The 25926-nt window shown below is 41.4% G+C and overlaps 1 protein-coding gene across 1 annotated transcript; it reads left to right on the forward strand.

Moving 5' to 3' along the window:
* Positions 1 to 181: 181 nt before the first annotated feature.
* Positions 182 to 22150, forward strand: LOC114031647 (protein SPT2 homolog). Its single transcript, XM_027846782.1, has 6 exons — positions 182 to 1199; positions 11579 to 11693; positions 13165 to 14808; positions 15574 to 15739; positions 16032 to 16109; positions 18794 to 22150. The coding sequence occupies exons 1-6, from the start codon at positions 1140 to 1142 to the stop codon at positions 18885 to 18887; spliced, it is 2157 nt and encodes a 718-aa protein (XP_027702583.1). The 5' UTR covers positions 182 to 1139; the 3' UTR covers positions 18888 to 22150.
* Positions 22151 to 25926: the final 3776 nt, after the last annotated feature.

The following is a 25926-nucleotide window of genomic DNA, read 5'->3' on the forward strand; positions in this document are numbered from 1 at the left end:
CATACAGCATGTACTATGAGAACTGACTGAAGTGGTTGGTTTTGCTGAAATGTTTTCTTTCTCTTTCTCTTTTATTCTCTCTTATGAAACATGGCTCCCTAGTTGAAGAGGATAGATTTGTTTGGAAATCAAAAGGATGTAAAAACAGAAGATTTCGATAATGTTTCAAAAAAAAAAACTCCTTAAGTTTAGGGATTTTCGATGTACCAAAATCCAGTATTTATTAAAGGCTTTTCTCCCTGACAACTTGGGGCCACTTCTCGAACTCCCCCTCTCACTCCTCACCCCCTCATCAATTCACCAACCACTCCCGCACTGCCCACCACGACTTTTTAAAGCCGCTTTCGAGGCTTGGCCTTACTTGACAGCCTCAGCTCATTCTGAACTTCAGCTGGAAACCTAGGAGGGGCCTGGAACTCAGGTGCGCCTACCTTCGGGCACCAAGGAAGGAAGGGGCACTGGGGACAGTTCACGCGAGTTTAAGACAGCGCACGAACGCAAACGTGAAGCCGGCAAGGCTCTCGGAGGAGTGAAGCCGGTAGGCGCGCGCAACCAGCGTCATCTAAGTCAGCTCGTCGAGACATAGTTCAGTTCCTCTCGCGAGGAGGGACCCGACTGCAGCCGATTCGGATCGCGGCCCCAGCAAGACCACCGCCGGAGTCCACGATTCGGCCGGACCGAACAGCGAAGCTCAAGCCAGCACAGCCGTGGATATCTCCTCCAACTTCCGCAGACCAGTGCGCCTGTGCCCCAGTCTCCTCACTCACCACCCCCTGAACCGCAGCCGTAGCGCTTCATTGGTCTACGAAAGGCTTGATCCCGCCCCTCCAGGTGGTCGCTAAAGGCCGAAAGTCACCTGACCTTCTTCAACGTGTATCCGGCGCAGAGTGCGGAAGCTCTCCCGAGTGACGCACGAAACGGGGTGACGCAACCGAAATATTATAGGTTGCCCCGGAACGGGGGAGGGCAGAGTGCGGGCTGAGGAGGGGTCTTCCAAATTTGGAAAGCGCCGGAAGTAGACGTGGGGTGGAGGGCGCGGGTTGGGGAGCTCAGGGGGCAGCTGTAGCCGCCCGGGCGCCCGGCTGCGCCCGCGAGCCTCCGTGTTGCCCTGGCCCGGCCCGTCCACAAGGCTTGGCACCATGGATTTCCGGGACATCCTGATGGTGGCGTCGGAGCAGCAGGGACTCAACATCATCCCGGTAAGTGGAACCTCCAGGAACGCGGGGGGTTGGGGAGCGTGGGGAGGGCAGGCGGTGGGGGGGCAGCTTAGCTGCTGCGCTCGCTCGGGGACGGCCGTGGGCGGGCGGCCGCCCGGCTGGAGCGGGGGGCACCCGGGGCTGGGGGGACACGGCCGTTGCCTCGCGCCGGCCCCGCTGCTAACGGCCGGGGACACAGCTGGGGCGGCTGGCAGGGGGTGGGGGGCAGTGGGTGTCGGAGGGAAGGCGCCTACTAGGTGCTCCTTGCCTGCTTCTGCCTGGGGCAGGTCCCCTTCCCCCGTCTCCGTATAAAACGAAAGGGGCGTCATCTCTCAAGTTGCTTCCAGCGAGAAACGCCGGGCTTCTCCAGAGTCGGGGGCTGCTAGCGAAGTTCTGAAGGTTCCCCGGAGGTAGAAATGACGGACGGGAAGTTTGTTCTTTCTTTCCGCGTGTGCCCACAGCGCCCAGCACCGTCTGGCTCGTTAACAGGCGCTCCGTATCGAATGCTTGTCCATCCGTAGATGGGTGGCTTTGCTATCCCTGGCTTGACACGCTTTTTTTTTTTTGTCTCCATCTGATCGCGTGATAACCGAGGCTTGCTGGTGGCAGTCGGGGATCGCTTGGGTCTCACTTTTTGCGTTCCCTCCCACTCTGAATCAGCAGCCAATAAGATGATGAGTTCCCCCCCCCACTTGGGGTTGTCACCTTTTCTGCTGAGTCTACAAAAAAAATGTAAATAGTACATTTAATCAAGTTAAGAGTGGGAAACTTGTTGGGAAATTAAGCAGATTTTGGAGTCCACAAGCATCTAAGTGCCCACTGTGAGTAGAGCTCTGTGCTGGATATACGGCAAAAAGTGTAGGTGAGACAGTACCCAGCAGCCCTGGCCATCTAAACTCACCCTGGAATAGAATACATACACAGTTAGCTGTGATAAAAAAAAAATAGGTAAGAACATAAAAAAGATGAAAGAGAAAGTGCTGTATGAGTTCCTTGGAGAGAAAAGTAATTACTCATTTGTAACCGTAGAATCCGGTAGGTTCAATTCATGTCAGCCCTGAAGGGCTATGGGAAATTGTCCTTCCCATGGGACTTTGCTGTCTCTAGGTGGAACACCTGCTCAACTTGCTGTAACCATGTTACTTGTTCCCAGAATGATATAGGGTAGCTGGGTGGCAGTGGATAGAACATTTGGATCTGGAATCTAGGAAGATCAGAGTTCAAATCAGTTTACTGTGTGACAAGTCACTTAATCTCTCTCAGCCTCAATTTCCTCATCGGTAAAATGGGAGCACTAGCACCAACCTCCCAGCATTGTAGTAAGGACCGGATGAAGTGTTTTGTAAAGAGCTCACTGGCTTTCCCTTTGCAGGTGTTAGAATAAAGGATGCCTTGATGAAGAAAATTACTACTCTATTTTTGAGGAGGTGGCATTTGGGTTCTGTGAGGGGAATTCAGTATGCAGGAGGGTAGGATACTCCAGGCACAGAATAACATGAGCCAAGACACTTGAGGTGAGAAGGTGCTCGAAATATCTGGGGGACAGTGAGGAGTCCATTTCTGCTAGAGCATAGAAGTAGGTTGAAGCAAAAACATTACCTACTGCTTAACCAAGTAAGGAAGTTTAAACTTTGCTTGGTATGCGTTAAAAAGCAGGAGTGATAAGCCGATGTTTGTGCATGAGTTAGGAAGTTGTTTGGCAGTAATGGGAAGAATATTGGGGGGGGGCAGCAGCAGCAGTGGTAGCGGTGGTGGTGGTGGTGTTTGGAATCAGAGTGCTTATAGCTGTCAATGAAGGAACTGCAGCATTGGGAATAGAGAGGAGTGTTGGTGAGACTTAAGGGGAAGAATTCAAGTGAGAATGAGTGAATGGTGGTTCTGCTGACAGAGTGACGTCAAAAACAGATTTGGGGAAAATATAAGCAAGGTCTCAGCTGAAAATAGCTAATATAATGATAGTAGCCAGGATTTATATAGCGCTTTGAGATTTGCAAAGTGCTTTTTGCAAATAATACTTCATATTATCCTCACAACATCCTTGGGAGCTAGTTATTATTATCCTCACTTCACAGGTAAGGAAACTGAGGCAAGCAGCAGTTAAGTGATTTTCCCAGGGCCCTGCAAAAAGCAAGAATCTGAGGCTGGATTGGCACTCAGTCTTCCTGACTCCAGGTCCAGCATTCCATCCATTGAAACCACTTAGCTGCCTTAAATAATTTGTGTAGAACTGATAGTTGAACCTGTGAGACAGACCCTTTTGTATAAGGTGCACATTTAAGGGGATGGAAAGATGATGAACCAAAGAAGGAACAGTAGAGAAAGCTAGGAGATCCAGCAAGGTTTGTGGCTTGTCTGAACCCAAAGGGGGAGAGAATGCTAACAGTGTCAGATATTTCAGTGAGGTCAAAGGAAAGAAAAAGTCATTCATTGCAATATTTGGGTGATTAGGACACATTTTAAGCTAGCAGTTTTAGTGTTCTTATGGCAAGAAGCTTTGTAAATCTAGCCAGTGTTTCTTACTCCTTCAGGATTCACTGATTGCTTGCTGTGAGAATAGGTATAGTCTTAAAGCTCAGTCAAGGAAGAATAAAACATGGGTGTCAGCTGTTATCTTTTCACATAAATTGGCCATTTCTGTATCCTTTTGGTAGTGCTCATCGCACAGGTGCACAGTAGTAAAGCTCATAGTGATACCTGTGGTTTGAGTAGTCGGGAATAGAAAGCAAACATCAGTGCTAATTCAAATCAGCTGATATTTATTGAGCATCCTATATCTTTGTGTGAAAGACAATTTGTAATTTGCAGTTTTTTATTAACTTTTTTTTTACCTTTGAGGGTCCCCAAAATTTCTCTTGAGAATTGTACAGTGGCCAAATAACTTTTAAGAATACAAATATACTGTGCCCCCCCCCCAAAAAAAACCCCTTACCTATCAGTTTTTAAAACACAAAGTTGTTTTTTGTTTTTGTTTTTTCTGAAGTGCTATGATAATCCTTTTCCTAAACTATTAATTCGGCTGGTCAAAGCTGTATATCATAAACCTCTGAAATCTTGGGAAATAGGATTACTTTCAGCTTGTATGAACTTCCTAGATAGGTAGTATTGAGTCCAATAAACCTTACTTCCTTTTTTTTTTTTAAAAGCCAGTACAAAGGTTCAAGGAGTGGAATTGTATTTTTCCAAACAATGAGTCTTGTGTGTAAATTGGCTCTATATTTCCACTTAAAACTGTTGGCTTTAATACTGGAGAGTCCATTGATCCAGTTTTCAAATTAAATATTATACGCCTGTCTTAATTAGTTGCTTGAGTGACTAGCTGGTGATGATATGAGTAGAAAAAGTTCTAGACTGAGAGGAGACCTAGCTTTGCTACTAACTCACTGTGTGACTTAAATATCATTTAACTTCTCTGGTCCTTAGATGTCTTCACTGTAAAATCAGGAAGTTGAGCTAGATGTCCTCTGAAGTCTCTTTCAGCTCTAAAATTCTGACTTTACAATAATAATGAGAATAATAAGAGCTAACATTTACATAGAGCTTACTTACTATGTGCCACGTACTAAGCTAAGAGCTTCATCAGTAATTTTCCTTTTATGGTTTTGGTTAGGTTTTTGGGGTTTTTTTTTTTTTGGTTTGTTTTTTTACCCCTAAGCTTCCCATATACAGAGCCATAAAGTTTAGAGCCTACAAATCCTGATTTCCAGGGTCTGCTCTGGGGGAGTGCCTAGCTTCAGAGATAACTAGAAGGGACTGGTCTGGTACATTAAAACCAAGATATAATGATAGTTTCATTTAAGGGCCTGATTAAAACCAAGATATAATGATAGTTTCATTTAAGGGCCTGAGTGCCCAGCTGCCTCAAACACCTGCACAGACTCCTCAGACCCTCATGTTACATTACTTCTTTTTGGAGTTGGTTGTCAGGGGAGTGGTTACTGTCATGGTTGACTTCAGAAACAAAACAAAGCTTTCCAAGAGGAAATAGCTCTGCTTTTTTTTTTCCCTTTTTAAAGAGAGAGAAAACTCTTAAAACAAAGACAGGGTTGCATCATGCCTAAAAAAAATTAGTCACCCTGAATTATTTCCCAGTGGATAGCTAAGAAAATAACAATTGATTCTAAGATGATGTAACCAGTCAAACTTTATATTAAGGGGGGAAAAAATTTGTTAAATCTGAGTAACCTTATGAAATTTCCCAATTCTGGTTTATGTCTTGCTGGTCTTCCCATCCTTACCCCCCCCCCCCCATCAAAAGACCCTTAGTAATTATAAAGTAGTGGCTTAGATCCCTCTGAAAAGAACCTTAATTAGATTTCTTCTACGTGGTCCCAGAGGTCAGAACTAGAACCATTGTAGGGGGTGGGGAACAGTGAAAGCTTCTAGAAAACAAGATTTCAACTCAGTATAAGAAAAAACTTTATGGTAGTTTGAGGAATTCTCATCAGAGTCATCCAAAGCCTGCAAGCTTGCTGGAGGTCCCACACTGTTGATACCATTTTTTTCTCTGCTTTTGACAGCTGTACCACAGCCGTAAGAGTATGTTAGAGTATCAAATTCTGGATATGGAAGACTAGCTGAGTACAAAGGCATGGAGGACTATGGAAGATCTTTCATGTGTGGAATGTCAAAAATAAGCCAGTATAGCTAAATCACCTAATTCTGTAAGACTTGGAAAGGTATAGGAAAAAGCCAGGCTATTAAGAGATTTAAATTTCAAAGGGAAAAAAAGCAGAAAAGTTAAGATGAGGGTATTAAGAGGAAGATAGTATGAGGGAGGGAATAGTCATAAGTAAAAGAAACTTCTGATCCTGAAGAAGGGTATATTAAAAAGTGTGAAAAAGAAAACTACTATCTACAGGGGGTGCTGTGGATTTCAAGATCTCTTAGACAGTTGGAGAAAAGCCAAACCAATGGTGGGATATAACTATGAGGAAATTCAGGGAATCCTGAATGGCATGGCTTGCCACAGTGAAGTGAGCAAACTGGGACAGAAATTTATACAAAGACAGCAGTAATAAAGAAAAACAATTTTTAAAGCCTTAAGATTTCTGATCAAAGCAGTGACCAACCATGTTTCTTCTGGAACTGTATGATGAGGCCTAGTAACGTCCTTCATACAGAAAGGTAATAAACAGAGACATAAATTTTTGGACATGGCTACTCTGAATTCATTTTGCTTGACTATACTCGTTTGTTACAAGGGTTTGTTTTTTTTTCCTTTCAGTTAATTGGGGCTAAGGGCAGGGGAAGACAGGGTAACAATAAATGGTGCCCCCCAAAAAGAGGGTCATTGTAACATTTTTTAAAAATGCACAGAAGGGAGCACAGGGACATTTTTTTAAAATTACCATATAGAATTATATACTTTTATAAAAGCAAGCAGTGTGAAATGGAGATTTATGGTTTCATGTAGACTTTTCTTTATTATGGAAATGTTCTTTTTTGGTGTTTAAGTTTTTTTTTTTTTAGTAAAAAATTTCAAACAAAAGGGTTTATATTTTATTCTAGAGGCAGTATGGATCCATGGAGCCTCTGGAGTTGAAGGGAGTGGGGTATGACATGATGAGACCTGAACTTTAGGAAAATCACTTTGTCAGTCATGGAAAAGAGGCTTGAGGCAGGGAAACCAAATTAGGAGGTTGTTGCAGTAGGCCACAGGAGAGACGGTGAGGACCTGAACCAGGTGGTGGCTGTGTAAGTGGAGAGGAGGGGACTTCTGCTAAAGAGGTTGTAGAGATAGAAATGAAAGAATTGGCAGTGTAGATTGGAGAGGTAAGAGTTTGGAGGATGACACTGAAATTGCAAAGCTGGGTTTGACTGTGAAAAGATAGTGCCACGCTAAAAAGTAATAAAGAAATTCGGAAGAAGGGTGAATTTGGGGGAAAAGATAATGAGGTCTGTTTTGGTTGTGTTGAGTTTGAGATGACATCTGGTTTTAAATGTCCAGTAAACATTTGATATGGGACTGGAGCTCAGGAGGGAGACTAGGGATAGATAGATTGATTGGTAGATCTGAAGTCATCTGCATAGGATTAACAACTGGATCCGTGGATGTTGATGAGGTCATCCAGAAAGATTTAGAGTGGAAAAAAGGAAAGGACCCATGGCAGAACCTTGGGAGTCCCCTCACAGAGTAGGAGTGATACTGATGACTCAGCACATCAGATTTAGGAGAGAGCTAAGTGATGAAAACCTGAAGAGGAGAAAATATCAAGGAGAGAAGAAATGAGTTGCACTCAAATGCTGCAGGGAAGTTGAAGAGGAACGAGGTCTGAAATTCATTGACTTCACTGAAGAGCACAGCAGTTGAGTGAGGGAGGATGACAGATTGTAGAGGATTAAGAAAATAGTGATAAAGGAGATGAATTGGAGGACAGGTATAATGACTTTTTCAAGGAGTTTGGCTGAAAAAAAAAAGAGGAGACATATAGGACAATAGTTACTGGGTATGATAGGGTCTAGTGAGGGAGGGTTTGTTTGTTTTTTAGCCATTAGCAAATATTCAACTTTGCCACACTGTTCTTGGAAGGATTGCCAGTCTACTGTGGTACTACTCACCATCTACTGTGGTCTACTCACCATCCTTGCCATTTTCAGTGCCAAAGTGCCCCTTTCTCTGCCTCTCACTTATGTAATGTTTGCCCCTGTTAGAATGAAAGTTCTTTGAGGGCTGTAACCATCTTTGCTTTTGTAACCCCAGAGGTTAGCCTAGTTCTTGGCCTGTAACGCTTAAATATTTTTTCATTCATTGAGAGTACATACTGACTATATAAGAAGAAAAGTGAATAGGATTGAATGGACAAGGAATCTTGATGAAAGCTAAGAGGCAGTGACTGAAAAATTATTACAATTTATGTTTACATAGTAAGGATCTAGGAGGAGAAGGTTGTCAACAGTGACATATGCTTCAGAGAGGTCAAGAAGAAGCCATCTGGGCTGGTAATAAAATATCTTGGTTAGCTTTGAAGAGAGCATTTTCAGTTCAGGGAGGGGCCTAGGAAGGTTGAGAACTTGTGAGACTTGGAGGGATGGTGATACCCTCAGGGAAAAAGGGAAGAGAGGTGGATTTGGATGTGTAATGCATATTGCATAATCATAGCCTGAGCTCTTTCCTGCCAAAAAATGAGAGTGTCCATTTTGGGGAAGCCTCATCATTCAGCTAGACTGAGCTACCACCATGGTGGAGTATAGCATGAAGAGAGAACAGGAACAAGGCAAGGAAGTTTACTATTTTGTCTGTCTAATTCAGATTATGTTCTGACTTGAGGGCCCTGCTTCTGGGCCAGGAGTGGGAGGATTAGAGTTAGGGAATATTGAAGAATGGTATAGGTGTAATAAACCCATTCGTGATTGGCTTTCAGGAAGCATTCTTCAATCAGTTGAGATCAAGCCTCAGCCCTCTCTTGGGAGACAGCCACTCTAATGGCCTTTCTTTTTTAGGGATGGGAATCTACCAGTTTCTCATTCTCCAAATTCTTCACCCTTCATCGTTCCCCTATAATAGTTTGTTAAGTTCTTTGTGAGCTGGGGCTGGTTTTATACTTTTTACATTCCACACAAGGCTGCTGTTGTGTCGTTTCAATCGTGTCCAACTCTCTATGACCCCCGTTTAGAGCTGTGACCCCATTTGGGGTTTTCTTGGCAAAGATACTGAGTAGTTTACCATTTTCTTCTCCAGTTCATTTCATAGATGAGGAACTGAGGCAAACAGGGTGAAGTGACTTGTCCAGAGTCACACAGTGAGTAAGTGTCTGAGGCCGGATTTGAACTCAGATCCTCTAAGTTCCAAGCCCTTCATGGGTCACCTAGCTGCCTCCATACAGGGCCTGGCCAAGTAAATACTGGTTAGTTAATTAGTGCTTTACTACCACAGTTGCCACAGTGTTTTGCTGTGAATTCAGGAAGCCTGAAGTACAAGAAGAGTCGGGATAACCATGTAGATACCTCCGTTAGGCTATCTGTTGGCAGATTTGTTTGGTGCTGGTAGCATTGTTGTCGTTACACAGGATATACTGCTGAGATTAGGTCTGGCTTCATGAATAAACTCACTTACCAGGCACTTTGAAGCTGTTTCAGAATGTTCTCTGTATCACATGCATCTATAATGGATCCTTAGATTTTCCTCCCCAGGCATTCCGGGCACTTCTGACTTGAGATTGCTCCTGTTCATTGAACTTGCTATCTTATTAATATTTTTCATTTCACCAAGATCATTGGACTTGGACGTCTTTCTCTCATCTGATACAGTTCCATGAATGAAATGTGGGATAATCCTGGAGCTAATTCAAACCCAGGCCTATACAGTGATTAGTTTGATATTTAAAATAGGTCTGCAATGAGAGTGCCACATTTTGTTTTCATTTTAGTAATTCAAATAAACATTATCTTAGTTTTAGTCATTTCATGACTATATTGCATAAGAATCAAAACCCAAAGAAATGCCATCTGTCTAAGCTGGTGAGGCATTCAGCAGGAAGGATAGTAACCATTTGGAAGTAAAATACAAACCTGGCTAAGAGTCAGGCTTTGCAAACTAATATTTAACTTCAGCACAAACCCTACACGTAGGCTTTAGAAATATTTTTTGGATTGAAATAGAATCTTTATCAGAACTGTAGAGAACCCAGCTTACAGAGAGGATTCACTCATTAAAAGCCTAAAGAAAGATGATCATTATGCAGTTAGAAATATTCATCAGCTCCCATTTTTTCTTAGTATTCTTTCTTATCTTAAGGGAATGACAAATTTGAATGTCTCTATTCAACTCAGACTGGCCATTATTTTTCAGTTACACTATGTGTACATTTTTCCAGAAATGGAGCAGAGTAATAGGAAAATACTTATTTTGCAACTTAATCATTTTTGAAAGGTGGAATCTTAATTATTGAGAACTCTAGAGGCTGAGAACCTATTACATAGTACCTGCTAGACAGAAAATTTCCTTTATGGGTGTAGTGTTGGGGTTCTCAAGCCTTTTGCAGTACCCATACTGCTTTGCCTTTCCATAAACTGTACCATAACAGCATCCTCCCTTTTCAATTTGAAAGGAAATAAATTCTAGAGTTTACTATGCATGTACACATAAATAAATGGGTTAATTAAGCTTGATAGGATAATATAGTTGTTTGCCAGATATTCACAGTACTCTCCATTGATAAGTTTCTCATGCCCCCTGGATGCATATCCTAGGTTCCAAACCCCTGGTCTGGTGAATTGTTTGCCTTCCTCTATCCAGAATGGGGAGAGATTTGTTAAATTTGTGTTTTTAAAAAATATGATTTTAGGATCTTAAATTCATCAAAGCATGCTTTTTAAAATAGCTTAGTAAGTATACATGTAGCATGAATGTAATGGAATACTGTTGTGCTACAAGAAATGATGAACAGGCTGACTTCAGAAAAACTTGGAAAGACTTGTATGGACTGATGCTGAGTGAAGTGAGCAGAACCAAGAGAACGTTGTACACAATAAGAGCCACGTTGTGTGATGACTGATATTGATAAACTTAACCCTTCCTAGCAATACAAGGATCTAAGACATCTCCAAAGGCCTCGGGATGGAAAATGCTATCCACATCCAAAGAAAGAACTATGGAATTTGAATGCAGATCGAAGCATACTATTTGCAATTTTTTTTCTCTTCTGTTGAGTTTTGTTTCCTCTTTCTGGTGGTTCCTCCTGTTGGTTCTAATTTTTACTTACAACATCACTAATCTGAAAATATGTTTAATAAGAATGTATATATATAGCCTATATCAGATTGCGCCATCTTGGGGAGGGAGGTGGGGAGGAAGGGGTAAAAAAATTTTTCACTCCAAAGCATATGGGAATGGTTGTTGATAAATCAAAATAAATTAATAAAAAAAAAAAAGTATACATATAGCAGAACTTCACATCCTGCCCTTGCCTAACCCTATCTTCAGTGTACTGACTCTTTTGGAGAATGAGAAGAGGAAAGGCATAGAGGTGGAATTGAAGTGAATCTTGCAAGGAAGCCATGGATGCTTAGAAAAGTGTGTGTCTGTGTCATGATGGAAGGGAGGCAGGCAGAGGGACAGTGAGGGTCACTGGATAGTCATATAGCATCATTGGGGGAAATGTCAGAAACTAGAGATGTCAAATAAAACTTACAGCAAACACTAAATTGTCCAGATTTCCCCGGTTTGAATTGTTGCTGATCCTGAATGATCCAGATAGGAAGTTCTCCCCTCATTTTGCTTTGTCTTTAGAAATGCCCAAGTGTGGGACTGAGTCTGCTCATTCAGCTCAGGCATGGAATACCTCCTGTTATATAAACAATCAGATATGTTAGGAAATAAACAGGCTAAGGGATGGTTCAGAGGCATAGCATGCTTATTATAATGTCTCCTTTTTTCCTTTCAGAAAAGATACAGTTTGGCAGTAGGTCCTCCTAAAAGAGATCCCAAAGTCAAGGGTGTGCAGTCAGCAGCAGTGCAAGCTTTCCTCAAGCGGAAGGAAGAGGAGCTGAGGAAAAAAGGTGCTTCACCATTTTGCCCTCAGCTCTCCCATTGTTACAATTCCTTTGTACTTACCATTTAATGTACTTGCTTGTTCTTGTCATTCTTGTTTATGGTGTAAAGGATTTTAGTGCTTGTCCTATGATCCTTATTAGATTATAAATTCCTTAAAGCCTGAGACTGCCCAATTGACCATGGCTCTCCCTGTCTTACCGTATTTCAGCTTAATGCCCCCCCCTTTTTTTTTTGCTGAGAGCAGCCTTCTTTTGAGACTAGCTATGGGCATGATATAATTTTTGTTCTGAAAATATACAACTAAATGAGAAAATCAAATGAATTCTGCATCATTTTTACAATTAATCCTATTTTGTAACTTACTCTGTTCTGTAACCCTATTCTGTATTTTGTATAACAGTCTAAGCCCTTTGCTCTCTCTCTCTAAATGAAGCTTATGAGTTCAAAAGTTTAGTCTTTCAGTTAAAATGCAAAAGTTCTGTTTTCCTATCAATCACTTTTAATTGAAGAAAAACTCTGAACTAAGTTCAAAAGTTCAGTGCTTTCATAAAACACTTTAATTCAAAGGGAATTGTTATCCTAGCACTACCTGCAAATCACTTCATATCAAGGAAACTTGTCATCATCTATACCATTAATTATACTGGTTCAATTCCAGGACATGTTGTTATCTTTGTGGCCAGCATGGGGCCATTCCAGGAAATATTTTGTCTCCAGCTGTTTTTGTACAACTAGAGGAAATTTATCTACCATTAGTTATTCCTGCAAGATTGAGGTAGACAATATCCATCAACATTGGATGGAAGGAGGGGTTACCTGCCCACATTCTAGACTTTTAAACAGTCATATTATGCCCGCCCCTGTGATGCTGTCAATCCTTTAACCAATTATGTTGTTCTCCCTATCTACCAATTTCTATTCTTTGTTCTGTGCTTATAAAAAGAGGCTGCCTGCCTCTCTTCCTTAAGGTCTTTGGGCTTGGCGAAGAAGGCCTTGACTTCTTTATTATTAAATTTACACTTTACTAATAAGCTAATAGTGCTCAGAGCTTTGTAACTCAATCTACTTGATTTTACTTGCAACATAAAACATATAGTAATATAAAGGCAATGAAGCAATTAATAGAAAAGCTAAATCTTAGTAACCGTGAAGTCCAAGAAATAGTCATAGTTCCTTCAGAAGGCAAATGATTAACTTGAAGGTTCTTGGAGACTGAGCTAATTTGTGAAATCAGCTTGCTAAACCATTTTGTTTTGATTGACTAAGTCTTTCATGTGCTTAGTCATATAGAAAACCATGAGTAACCTACTCATTATGTGAATGAATGACATTATGTGATACTTGTTTAGAATAACTTCCTTACTCAATTCCTAGATGTCTATGAAGTTATAGCTTGAATCTTGTGTTTCTCTAGTTTCAAAATGGCAAGTTGTTACCTTATTGTTCTTTTAACATATTCCTATCAATCATTTTTAGCCTTAGAGGAAAAGAGGAAAAAGGAGGAGCTGGTGAAAAAGCGCATTGAGCTAAAACATGACAAAAAAGCAAGAGCCATGGCAAAGCGGACAAAGGACAACTTCTACGGTTATGATGGGATTCCTCTTGAAGAGAAGTCGAGGAGGAAGCAGGCAGTCGAGGGACCTGCAGTCCAGGGAGCAGCAGACCAAGAATTTTTGAATGAGGAAGAAGCAGAATCTTTGGAATATTGTCAGACAGAGTCAGAGCACGATGAGTCAGAAGAGTATGAGGAGCAGGAACCCCCTCTGAAGGCTGTAACCAGACCAAAGGCCCCCCTCAAAAGTGCCCCTCCACCTATGAACTTCACAGACTTACTCAGGCTGGCTGAGAAAAAGCAGCACGAACCTGTGGAGATTAAGGTAGTAAAGAAAATAGAGGAACGGCCCAGGACTGCAGAAGAACTGAGGGAAAAAGAATTCTTAGAGCGAAAACACAAAAACATAGATAGAGGAAAAGAGAAAAAGATACTTGAAAGAGAGAAAAGGCTAGCTCCTCCAACTATATCTAAAAAGGTTCCTTCCTCCAAAGAGAGTGTTAGCGCAAGACACAAAGGTCCCGGGGACAAACATTCCTCTTCCAGGGGGAGCCACCTTCCCCAAATAGGTGCTGAGAAAAAATCTAGACCTTTTGCAGCCGGTGAGAAACCTATGAGACTGCCATCCAACAAGTCCCAGCCAGGAGAGAGGACCAAAGCAGGGTCTGGAGACGGCTTCCAGCACTCACCAAGTGAAAGCCACAACCTCTTGCTTAATGGGGCAGAGAAGTCCCGACCCAGCTCTCATTCTATGGGCACAGGGATCTCAAAAACTGTGGTTCGTGGGACTCAAAAATCCAATGAGTACAGGCCTCCCAAATCCCCTTCTTCCCATCCTAGTCATTCCAAGTCTGGGGCTATCTCTACTCCACATGACAAGACAAGAAATTCAGGTGCCAAGCAGCCAGGAAACAGTTCTGGCTCAACCTCAGGGCGGCCGGGCATAGGGACTTCTCGGCCAATCTTAAGCCCAAGCCCTAAGAGGCACGGTGGCAGCTCCAGCTCAGGAACTGAACAGCAAACCAATGGATCCAAACGCTTGATCAGTGGTTCAGGCCCCACTGGGCGACCTGTGAGTGGCTCAAGTGGCCGTGGGCATTCTACAGGCAGTTTAGGAAGCTCTGGCCGGTTAGCCAGTAGTACAGGCTCTACAGGGCGGATAGTGACCCAACCCGGGCGACCTGTCAGTGGCTCAAGTGGCCCTGGGCGACCTAGCTCAGGTGGTCCTGGACGACCCGTGAGCGCCTCGGGGGGCCCTGGGCGACCCCTGAGCGGCGCGGGGGGCCCTGGGCGACCCCTGAGCGGCGCGGGGGGCCCTGGGAGACCCCTGAGCGGCGCGGGGGGCCCTGGGAGACCCCTGAGCGGCGCGGGGGGCCCTGGGAGAACCGTGAGCGGCGGGGGTGGCCCTGGGCAGACAGTCAGCGGCTCAGGCCCCCCTGTGAAGCCCAGGTGCACGGTTGTTTCAGAAACTATTTCTTCCAAAAATATCATCAGCCGGCCTAGCAATGGGATGATGAATGGGATGAGGTCCCCTCCACCTGGCTACAGACCTGCAGTATACCCACAAGGTAAGATTTGAACCCCTAAAGGAGTGTTGCCCACCATGGGGGAGCATCTACATTGACATCTATAGCTAGGGATCTATTGTACAGTCTCTTTCAGTGTGTTTGCTTGCTTATGAAGGAGAGGGGCATCATCTTGCTCATTCATCAGAGCTGCTTCAAACCTCATGGATGACAATATGAGATTTTAACTCTTGCCTCTAAAGGTGCCTTGGAAGCCACCCCTCTGCGAGAAGCTTTGGCTGCTGCACTTTTAAGCTTTGTAGCCTCCAAGAGATACCTCTCCTGGGCTCCTCCTACAGAGCCCACTGGGGCTCTGATTCTGGGTGTTGAGTTTCTGGAGTGCCAGCATGAAGCACTTGGCTGTGTGCTGGAGGGATAAAGGTGCAGAAGACAAGGATTCTTACCCAAACATACATATTAAAAATAGCTGGAGAGCAGTGTAATAGAATCTGGGATGAAGTGGTAACATAAATCACAGGTGAGTTGTAGAAGGAAATTGTGGGCTGGGATAGAAAGATTCATTCTCTCCCTCCTGACTTGCTCACATCCTAATACATAATTTGATCACTGAATAATAATTATTTTATGCTGAGGCTGGCTTGGGAGAGTTCATCTCTCAAGGGCACCTCTCATCCTACTGAGCCAATTATCTTTTAAAGAAGATTTGATAGGTGCGTTATTAAATAAATATGGAAAAGGTTTATTTTTGTATTTTATCATAAAACAGTTACCATCCCCTTAGAAGTATAATGGTTTTTCTGTGCCTAGGTACTCAGAGATCCCCGTTTCCCCCTATGGCCCGGAAACGGTATCCTGAGGAAGATGAGGAAGAGGAGTATGACTCAGAAATGGAGGACTTCATTGATGATGAAGGAGAGCCTCAAGAGGAAATATCAAAACATATTCGAGAAATCTTTGGCTATGACCGTAATAAGTAAGTTTAGTAAAGACCCAGCTATGTTGTATTTGTCAATTGTGAATAATTAAAATCATAGAAAAATAGAATAGTACAGGCATTGAACCTAAATGTCTTAACATTTGGGGAATGGATAAACAAATTGTGGTATATCTGTATGTTGGAGTGGTTGGGTACCTAAGTACCAAACTAAATGTGCATTTACCTAATCAACTAATAAGACATGATTTACTTTTTAAAAAGAGATTGTGTGATTTTGTTAAATAGTTGATCTTTAGTTACTTTTGTAACATTAATTTCTCATTTTCAGATACAAAGATGAGAGCGATTATGCGTTACGTTATATGGAAAGCAGTTGGAGAGAACAACAGAAAGAAGAAGCCAAGAGGTATGTCTCAGACAACACAGTTGTGCCAGTAATCTGTGAAAATCCTTTCTGCTTTTTGCAGTATGACTAGCTTGATGTTCATACTTGGTCAAAGCACGGACTTCATATTTCAAGAGATCATTGCTGGCAATCAACAGATATTTATTGAGCTCTTCCTCTATATGTGAGACTGTGAGAACATAGATGGAAAAGAAGTATAAATAGGGTTCATGCCCTCGAGCTTACAATCCAGTCAGAAAGAAGCTTTTACTCATAAAACAATTTGATTTTGTGGTGGTTATTTTTAACATTTTGAGAAAATCAAATTGATTTTAATTCCATTTTGTAATTGATTCTGTTGTGTATCACCACTGACATTTTGTTTAACTACCTAAACTCATTCCTTAGTCTTTAAGTTCAGAAGTTCATAATTTTAAAAGTTCAGCTTTCCTATAATGACCAGTTTTCCTCTGAGTTCAGTTTAAAAGTTTAGCTGCCCTATTAATTAAAAAAAACTCTATCTACCACTAGTTGTACTTGTATAACTAAAGGAAATATGTTACCTATGTATTTTTAGTTACTCTTGTAAGATGCAGGTGGACTTAGTCAGCAATTTTCTAGTGACAAGATGGGAGGAGGGGTTGCTAGCTCCATATTCCTAATTTCCAGCCAATCATATTGTTCCCCAAACCTACAAGGCTTCTGAGACTGTTATCAAATCATATTGTTTTCCCCTATCTACACTACAGGATTTGTAACCAGTCATTGTTTTTCCCATCTATGATGCTGCCTTCTGATTTTGGAATGCTCTTTCTTTTGCCTGTAAAAATGACCTATCAGCCCTCACTCTAGGTCTTTTGGCTTGCTGAGGAGCTAACACCCCCTTTTTGATAACTACTAGCCTTACTAATAAATGGACTGTGCTTGGAGCTTTGTGCCTTAGTTTGATTTCAATCACAACAATTTCTATTGTTGTTATCATTATGTATATTGCTTTCCTGGTTCTGTTTACTTCATTTTACATCAGTTCATATAAGTCTTCACAGGATTCTCTGTATTTATTATTTCTTACAGGATAACAATATTCTATTACTTTCATATACCACAACTTGTTTGGCCATCCATCATAGGCCATCCTCAATGAACAGAAACCTACTTTGTTTTTAGTTTTTTGCTATCACAAAAAGTGCTGCTATAAATTTTTATTTTCATATATTAGGGCCTTTTTGTCATTGACTTCCTCGGGGGATATGCCAAGCAGTGGAGTCTCTGGCTCAAAAGTAAATACATTTTTGCAGTTATCCAGGTTCACAACTTAGAAATTAATCTTGACTTTCTCACCCTCACTCACCCTTTCTTTATTAGATCAGTTGCCAAGTGATCAATTCTACCTCCACAAGATCTCTTACTTTCATCCCCTTCTTTGTGCTCAGACCAAAACCACCTTAATAATGTTTTCATCCCTTCTTGCTTGGACTATTCAGTAGCCTTCTAGGTGATGTTCCTACCTCCATCTCTACCGTCTCCAATCCATCTTATTAACAGCCGCCAAATTGATATTCTTCAAGCACAGTTCTGACCATGTTACTCTTCTTCTCGAGTTTCATTGGCTCTAGATTGCCTTAGAATAGAATACAAACTCATCTCTTTAACAATAATTGACTTTCACAATTGGCTCTAATCTACATTTCCACCCATTATTCCCTGCCCTCTCTCCCCATTCTACATTCCTACCAACCTGCTAGCTTATTATTTCCCACACGCTACGCTACATTTTTTTCTCCCAGGTGTGTGCCTTTGCACAGACTGCCTGCCAAGTCCACGATGCCTTCCCTTCTCACCTATCCCTTCCTTTGGTACCCAGTCCTACTATGTTTCCCTTCAAGGCTTAGCTTTTCTAATTCTCCCAGTTGTTCATGCTGCTCCCCTCCAAAATAATTTTATTTTGTATTTATTTATCTATGAATCCCATTCCCATGGAAGAATGTAGGCTCCTTGAAGTTAGTGATTGTCTCCTCAGTGCCTAATGCAGTACCTGGAACTTAGAGGATGCTTAATGCTTGAATTTAATTATATTCATCCTCCTAGTAGGAAAGTAGAGGGAAATATTTTTCTTTCTACCACTCTCCATGGGCTTTCGTGACAGAGTGAAACCTCGGTTCTCCACAGTGGCTGATAGTTAATGACCATTTCTAGGAGCATCAGAATAAACACAATGGAATATTTAGGGGAGTATCTTTATTTAATAAAGATTTATGGGGGCAGCTAGGTGACACAGTGGATAGAACACCGGCCCTGGAGTCAGGAGAACCTGAATTCAAATCCAGCCTCAGACACATAACACTCACTAGTTGTGTGACTCTGGGCAAGTCGCTTAACCCCAATTGCCTCACAAAAAAAAAAAAAAGATTTGTGGTCCTTATTCTTAATTGTAAAATCTGTCATGTGATGTTTTCTCTCAAAAGAGTAATAAGCTCTTTTTACTTATACATTTTCTTCAATTATGTTTACCTCCTCCATCAGGTGGCCTTTGACAACAAAATGGTTCTCTGCCATTCCTGAGGTAGTTTGATGTTTGAGCTCCACTGCCCAAATGAACTTGCATTTAACATTTTCAGTGTGGTTATTTTTATTCTATCTTGCCTTTTGAAGAGGGCATTTGTCTTGGATGGCATAATAGGAGTATTATTTCTATTCTTTTACAGCTTGAGACTTGGTATGCAAGAAGACCTCGAAGAAATGAGACGAGAAGAGGAGGAACTCAAGCGCCGGAAAGCCAAGAAAATGAAACTGCGTTAGTTGCAGGTTTTTACCATTGGGAGAAAACATTTTATCAAGAACTCTCTACAGACTGGAAAAAAAAAAACCCTTTTTCCCTTTGGTTTTAATTTGGGGACTAGAGAAGGTGATATGTAAAGGAAGCACTGGAAAACAAGGCTGTGGTTTGAACAGAAAGTATTTATTTTTAATACTTGCCAGGGTTAAATCTGTAATGCAGATAAAATGTAATATTCATTTGAATGTTTATATGAAATGAGCTGTTCAAAGATGCCAGCAATGATACTGATGAGCTATGCACACTGATGTGGGAGTCCACTCACCAGTTGTTAGCTAGTCACCTGTTATTTATTTGACAAGTGAGGATTATTGTTCTGTTTTCATAGTTATTGCCCAGATACATGGGTAGGACATCCCTGAACCAATAAGATCATGTCATAGGCTTCTCTTAAGAATAGTAACCTGTAATGTCAGTCTTTTCCATAAATGTTGCCAGCAATAAAGGAATCTGCCCTGGCCTATGTATTTGAGAGTCCTGGGGTCTTAAAATGATAATTTGACAGTATAGAATAGGGTTCATAATTTCAGAATGGCTGCTATTCCTATGAATTTGAAATAAAAACGTAATGAATTATCTTGGATTCCACATTATCCAAGGATTAGATGCTGAGCATTTTCAATCACAAATGTATATGTTATATTGTAGTTACATAAGCTATGCCTCTTGATATAAGAATATTCTTTACCCAGTTTTCTTTACAGTTTTCTTATGATTACCCTGGTTCTAAGCCAAGGAAAAGTAGAAAAGGTCACTGTGTAGACTGATTTTATTTTTAAAAATCCACTTTTATATTGAAGAAAGAGTATTCCTAAATAAAGGAGTTCCTTTATTCTAACATTAGATTTGGGAGCATTATATCTAAAATAGAAGCTAAATATGGCTTGGTTTCCCCCTCAGCGTTCCTCCAAGGTGCACTTTTAGTGCCTCTCAGTATTAAAAATTTGCATTAAATAACTTAGTACCAATCATTTAAACAAAATGTAAGTTTTTATATCGAAAACATCACCTCTTTTGCTGGCGTTGCACCTTTATTTCAAGCTATGCACTGTGAAGAAAGCCCACAAAGTCTGTCCCCGGCATTGCTTTCTTACTAAGCTGAGGGGTGATTTCAGTCATTTTTGTCCATCCCACCCTCCCATCCCTCAGTCCATATGTTATGTGCTTTGAGCCACCTTTTCATGTATTTCCAGCAAGAAGACTTAGCTTCCAGAGAATGACTTAAGTCTCAAGAAATCATCAGGAGAATTAAACCATGAAATAACATTATAGAGGGAAAAGCCTGGACCTTAACCTGTTAACTGGAAATGGTAGAACATTGGTGGCACATCTACTGGTAGAACACATTCTCCATTGGTCTGTCTTGTCTTTAGGGGGCTGGGGTGGAGGAGTCCTAGAAGGATTCTTAATTATCATTATCTTCATTTCTTTGAACAGAACTTTGTGTCCATCCTTTGGTTCCCCATACTTTCCTTTTAGTCTTCCCACTAAGCAAAGAGAATAAAGAACCTGTGTGGGTTTCTCTCCTATCCAATATATAGATTGTGGTCATATCACGTAATGGGGCCAGATGATTCTGTTTACAAATTAGTTTGCTCAAGGCAAGTTCCTTCTGAACTATGAATAAATTGATATTCATTCTGCTGTGGTGAAGTCATAAAGTCCAGCACCAATGCCTGAGCTGCATAATTAAAAGTTTAAAACTTTGAAAGATCATATCTCATTTAGACCTGGTGACAACTATGCATTTTCGTTGTCACTAGAAAAACATTCATCTGTCCATTTAGAGCATTTGTGAGACACTGATGACCTAAAATCCTGGTGGCTCCTTTTCCTCTCTCTTCCATGCAGTAGCCACAAAGAAGACCAGTGCACCTGGTCCGGAAGACATCAGAGCTTTTTCCTGTTCCCCTACCGCTTCTGTGCTGCTTTTTTCCTCTTATACAGTAGATTATTGTTTATTTTCCATGTAGACTTGTAAAATATTGAGGCTCTGGAATAGTATACTACTAATACTTTGTGACTTAGTTGACAAATTGTTAGTGGCTTTTCATTTTGTTTTAGATTATGAACTTTTAGTGGTTTTGTGCAGTTATTACATATAATAGAAGCCTGTCATGTAGGCTCTTGGATTTGGTTGATTGCATCAAGTTACTATTCTTCCTTGTACCTGGGAACGCACATAGCTCTCATTGTAACATGGTCAGCTTGTGAGGCAGATTTCAGTCTTGCCCCTCTCAACACCAGCATTACAATAGGGTGCTTCAGCTACTAACTCATGTAGTTCGAGGAGGCCTTGCGGTTTGAACATTCATCTGGACTTTGTTTCTAAATCCTGTCTGCTACTCACCAGAAAATTCATTTTAAGTCAGTCTGCCAAACTTTGCAAAAAACTCATGTACCTTGAAAAGCTAAGAAACCAGAATAGGCTGTTATTCATAAAGGATCATGCATCAAGTGTTTAATTTTAATGTATATTCTACTTTTTTTTTATTTGGGGATATTTTTATTCAATATTTGAAAATGTGCCTTTTTATTAGGTAAGGTTAATTTGTGAATGTAGTAAGTACTAAAACCATAATGGGTGCAGCATTTCTGAAATTAATGTGAAAGTAGTTTTCATAAAACCCCAGTGTGGCTTTGATTGCACAATTACTACTGTCTATGCTGTTGCTAAGTCAAAGTAAGGGCACTTTCTATTTAAAGCTTCTTCCCGAAATTGTCTTTGTCTTTGTATACTGTAAATGTAATGTAATGTCTGCTTGGAGGCCAGGGTACTGCATATCACAGGCAGCCTTAGATAAAGAAGACTGTATGCTGTGAAGAAGTGGGAGTTAGAGTATCTCAGATTAACTGTCTATGAGAAGCTGTTAATTTTTTATGTAAATCTGAAGATTTTCTCTGAGAAATTATTTTTATTGTTTTGCATTTTGTAATTTAAAAGTGGCTGCAGAACATTTCTGAAGTATAGTAGGAGACCAAAACACACTTGGAGAGAGAATAAATATATGAAGAGAGACTGGTTGTTTTATTATCGATGTTTGAATGTATAAGACTAACATTTGGTGAGTGGACGTGATGCAATATGTTTGTATAATTGAGGGTAGCCCTAGATTTTCCTTGAGGTTATTGTTCAGAATCATTGTGTCTTGAACACAATGTGACAAATCAGGTGTAAAAAAAAAAAAAAAGAAAAACCCTTTTACATAGCTGTCTTTCTGGTGCCGTTGAAGTGCGAGAATACTTTTGCACATACAGAAAATATAGGTGAAAGTTTTTCAATTGATGTATAAGAGAAATTATAGGCATTAAAAATTTTATTTATACTTTCACTGGTTTGCTTTTATTTACCTAAAACTTGAGGTTTTCCATAGACTACCTCTTAATTCCAGACATTTCTGCCAGGTAGAAACCCCAGAGGTGCCAGAGGTCTGATGTATTCTGGGTGAATACAGAAGTGTAATTTTTTCCTGCCCTCACATTTCTTCCCTCTTTGACTCACTGATCTGCTGCTGCTGTTTCTTGGCAGCCAGATAACACTTGTTTTCTTGATCAAAATGAGAAGGTGTACCTGAAGAAAAGGGGCAGAGCTAGGAAAGCAATGGGGTTGAGGGGGTCAATGGTCCATGATAGAGGGAGATATGGGATTAGGAAGGAATGGGAGCTGGATGTAATAATGCAAAGGAGTTCTCATGGAATAAAATCAGATCATCCTTAGAATGTGAGAACTCTAGGTATGTATGTGCTCATGAGTTGCATGAAGTCTATTTTAAAAGGTGAATTCTAGAGTCATGAGCTTGAAAACAGACCTTAGTGATCACTTAGTCCAAATACCCTCATTTTGTAGAGGAAACTGCCCAGACAGCAGAAGAGAACATTCCTTGAATGCTTGGAACTTTGCCATATATATAGTTTTCTTCACAGATCACTTTCATTTCCAACACCTCTCCCTTCTCTGCTTTTTTTTGTATTAAAAAGAAAGGGGTGAGGGAATGATGTTCATTGGGTGCAGTGAGGTTGTTTGTAAATGTGTCAAGTTTAAGTATTGGCCACATTTTAATATAACATTTCAGTACAAATTTTTCCAAGTCCCCACTTCTGTTTGGTCAAAACACAACAACATGCTCATGAAACTAAGGAACTCATTATAGTGGAATCTGACTTGTATTATTTTATGGGGGTCTGCAAGCCCACAAACTACCTTTATACTGATGGCAGCTGGGTGTCATAGTGGATGGCACGTATGACACACTTAGGAATCAGACTGACCTGAGTTTGAATCCTGTCTTAGCTGTGTTACCCTGGGCAAATCACTTAATCTTTCTGTGTTAGTTCCTTCACCTGTAAAATGGGGATAAATAATATCATCTACCTTATTACCTCATATAATGTTGTGAAGATCAAATGAGTTTAATACATAAGGCTCTTTGTATATCTTAAAAGTGCCACACTAATACTTCTGTACTAGCTTTTACTCTTGTCTATTTTATGTGGTATACTTTTTAGAAAGTCAAATGATACTGGTTCAATCTGGACGTGTTGTTCTCCCTTCAAAGAGTTCAGGGTAGAATTGGCCTGTAATTTCTGGTCTCCTTGTCCTCCTCCATATATCAGTCTTCAGTGTCTAGTCTGACCCCATACCTTCTTGTCATAAGGACCTTATATTCCTAGTCAAAGAGTTTCTCGGTCCTAACTTGACTTACGTATCAGAACACACTTGAGCAACAGCAGTTGGTCTTATGCCCCCAAAACAACTTATTAGCCCTAAGATGGATGGGTGGTGCTGAAGACCAAAAGGAAATTGCTATTTCTGTGGGTGTCCTTATAATCTTGGACCCTAATAACCACATTCGGACAACAAATGGATTGTTGCCCAGTTGGTTACATAAATATTTTGGGCCTTTGAGTCTGGTCAGTAAGATTCGGGACTAGCTTTGTGACTATAGAATAGGTTATTCTATGGATTTTTAAAAAAGCATTGAGTCTATCCCCTTGCTAAGCAGCACCCAGCCCTGAAAAAGCAAATCATACTGCTCTGCTCCTGGGCTCACTTGTTACCATTGTCTTAGGAAAACACTTCCAGCTAGCACACTGAAAAAGTTGGTCCTGTGGGGCAGCTAGGTGGCACAGTGGATAGAGCGCTGGCCTTGGAGTCAGGAGGACCTGAGTTCAAATCCAGCCTCAGACACTTACTAGCTGTGTGACCCTGGGCAAATCACTTAACTCCCATTGCTTCCAAAATAAAAAGAAGAAAAAAGTCTACCAAAAAAAAAAAAAGAAAAGAAAAAGTCCTGAATTCATTCCATTTTCCTTCACACTTTGATTGTGCCTCAACCTCTGCATATATCTAGGATTGCTAAATAAACATCCCCAACCCCAGAAGAAAAAGTGTTTGCCATGGGTTTTAAATGGCACCTCAAATACTTTCTTCTGGGAAGCACATGCCACATTCACAAAAGTTTTGGCAGAAATTACCATCGTTCAACACCTAGAGACATTTATTTGAGTAGTCATCTAATCTTAAAGGAGGGATGATAAGCTAGAAGAATACCAGATCACAATTCCTGTCCCATAGCACCCTCTACCAAATGCTTCTGGGGACGAACAGAGGGTTGTAAAACCTAGAAGAACTAACGCCATTTTGTTCCCTGAGGAAAGAGAATCAGTGTAGGGACTTTGCCAGCCACCAACATCCCCCATCCACCACCCTTACCCCCACCACCACACCACCACACCACCACACCACCACCACCAGCAGTTGCAGGCTAACAGAATACCAAGTCCTCATTCGTCTTAAAAAGTTCGGTAACTTTTACATAAAATATGACAAAATCACTTGCAATTGCTTTATGCGAAACCAACAACAGGAACTGTACAGCGGGCCAGGTTTAGTTTCATAGTTGCATTGGTTCACCAGGATCTTCTTTACCTAGTTCCAGCTGGGTCTGGAAACAGGAAGTTGTGAGGTCAGAACTGGTTTGGGGGTACTGTGTTGAAGCTGGGCTGAAGGGAAGCCCCCCTTTAGGTTTGGTTCTCTCCAAAGGGAAAGGGCATCATATCTATATCTCCCTTCCCCAACCCACTAGTTCCACTCCAGCTCCAAGAAGGAAGGGACAACAAAATTCCTTAGAAAAGGGTTGGAAGGTGTGGGCTTTCAGGGTGAGGTCAATCCCAACCAGGTTTACAAGGGAGTATGAAATTGGGTGGTGAGGTGGTGGGCTTGAGTTTGGACACAGACCCTAAGGCAAATTATAATGTCTTTAGCCTTATACAGAAAGGGCCACAGCAACACTTAGAGATACTCTCTGGTCAAGGACAAAAGTACAATTCAGGAAGTGTGCTCCTCAGTTCTGGGTCAAGGTTCACATTTGGGTCATTCTCTTAGCAAGGGATTTTCTCCTTTATCGGGATAAATTTTAACCCTTTACTTTGGGAGCCACTAATATTTCAGAATAGGGGGACAAAGAATAACATAAAATGTGCACTTACCCCTCCTGGGGGATACTTATATCCCTTCCATATCGTTCCTGCAATAAGAACCATCCAGAAAACCACAATCATTGTGGAATTCCTTGCAGTGTAAGGGTGGTGCAGTAACGATGAGTGGTTTGTGGAAGGTCAGATGTGTGATTCCCCGGATCGCTGGAGCTGAGAAGTCTTCATCACAGAGGGAAGGGTGGGAAGCTTGGCATGGTAATTTTAATCCCTGACCAGGCAGGCCTGTGGTCTCACCTGAACTGAAGTGGTCCCTTGGGCATCACTAGGAGCATAACTGGGCCACCAATTGTGACATCTAACATGTGGCACAAAGACTGTGACTTCATCATCCTACTCAGGGATACCAGACTAATGACAAAGGGTCAGGACAGAAGACTGGTGTTGGGACTCAGGATGGGCTAGTTCCTGGGCAAATGACCTCTGGCTAAGTTATCCTAGCATGGCTGGAGAAGGGTCTGCTTTCCCACAGATCAGCTCCATTAAAGAAACTATGTACATGTTCAG

Source organism: Vombatus ursinus, unplaced genomic scaffold (genome assembly GCF_900497805.2).
Source record: "Vombatus ursinus unplaced genomic scaffold, bare-nosed wombat genome assembly UNPS02015202.1, whole genome shotgun sequence".
Lineage (NCBI taxonomy): Eukaryota > Metazoa > Chordata > Mammalia > Diprotodontia > Vombatidae > Vombatus > Vombatus ursinus.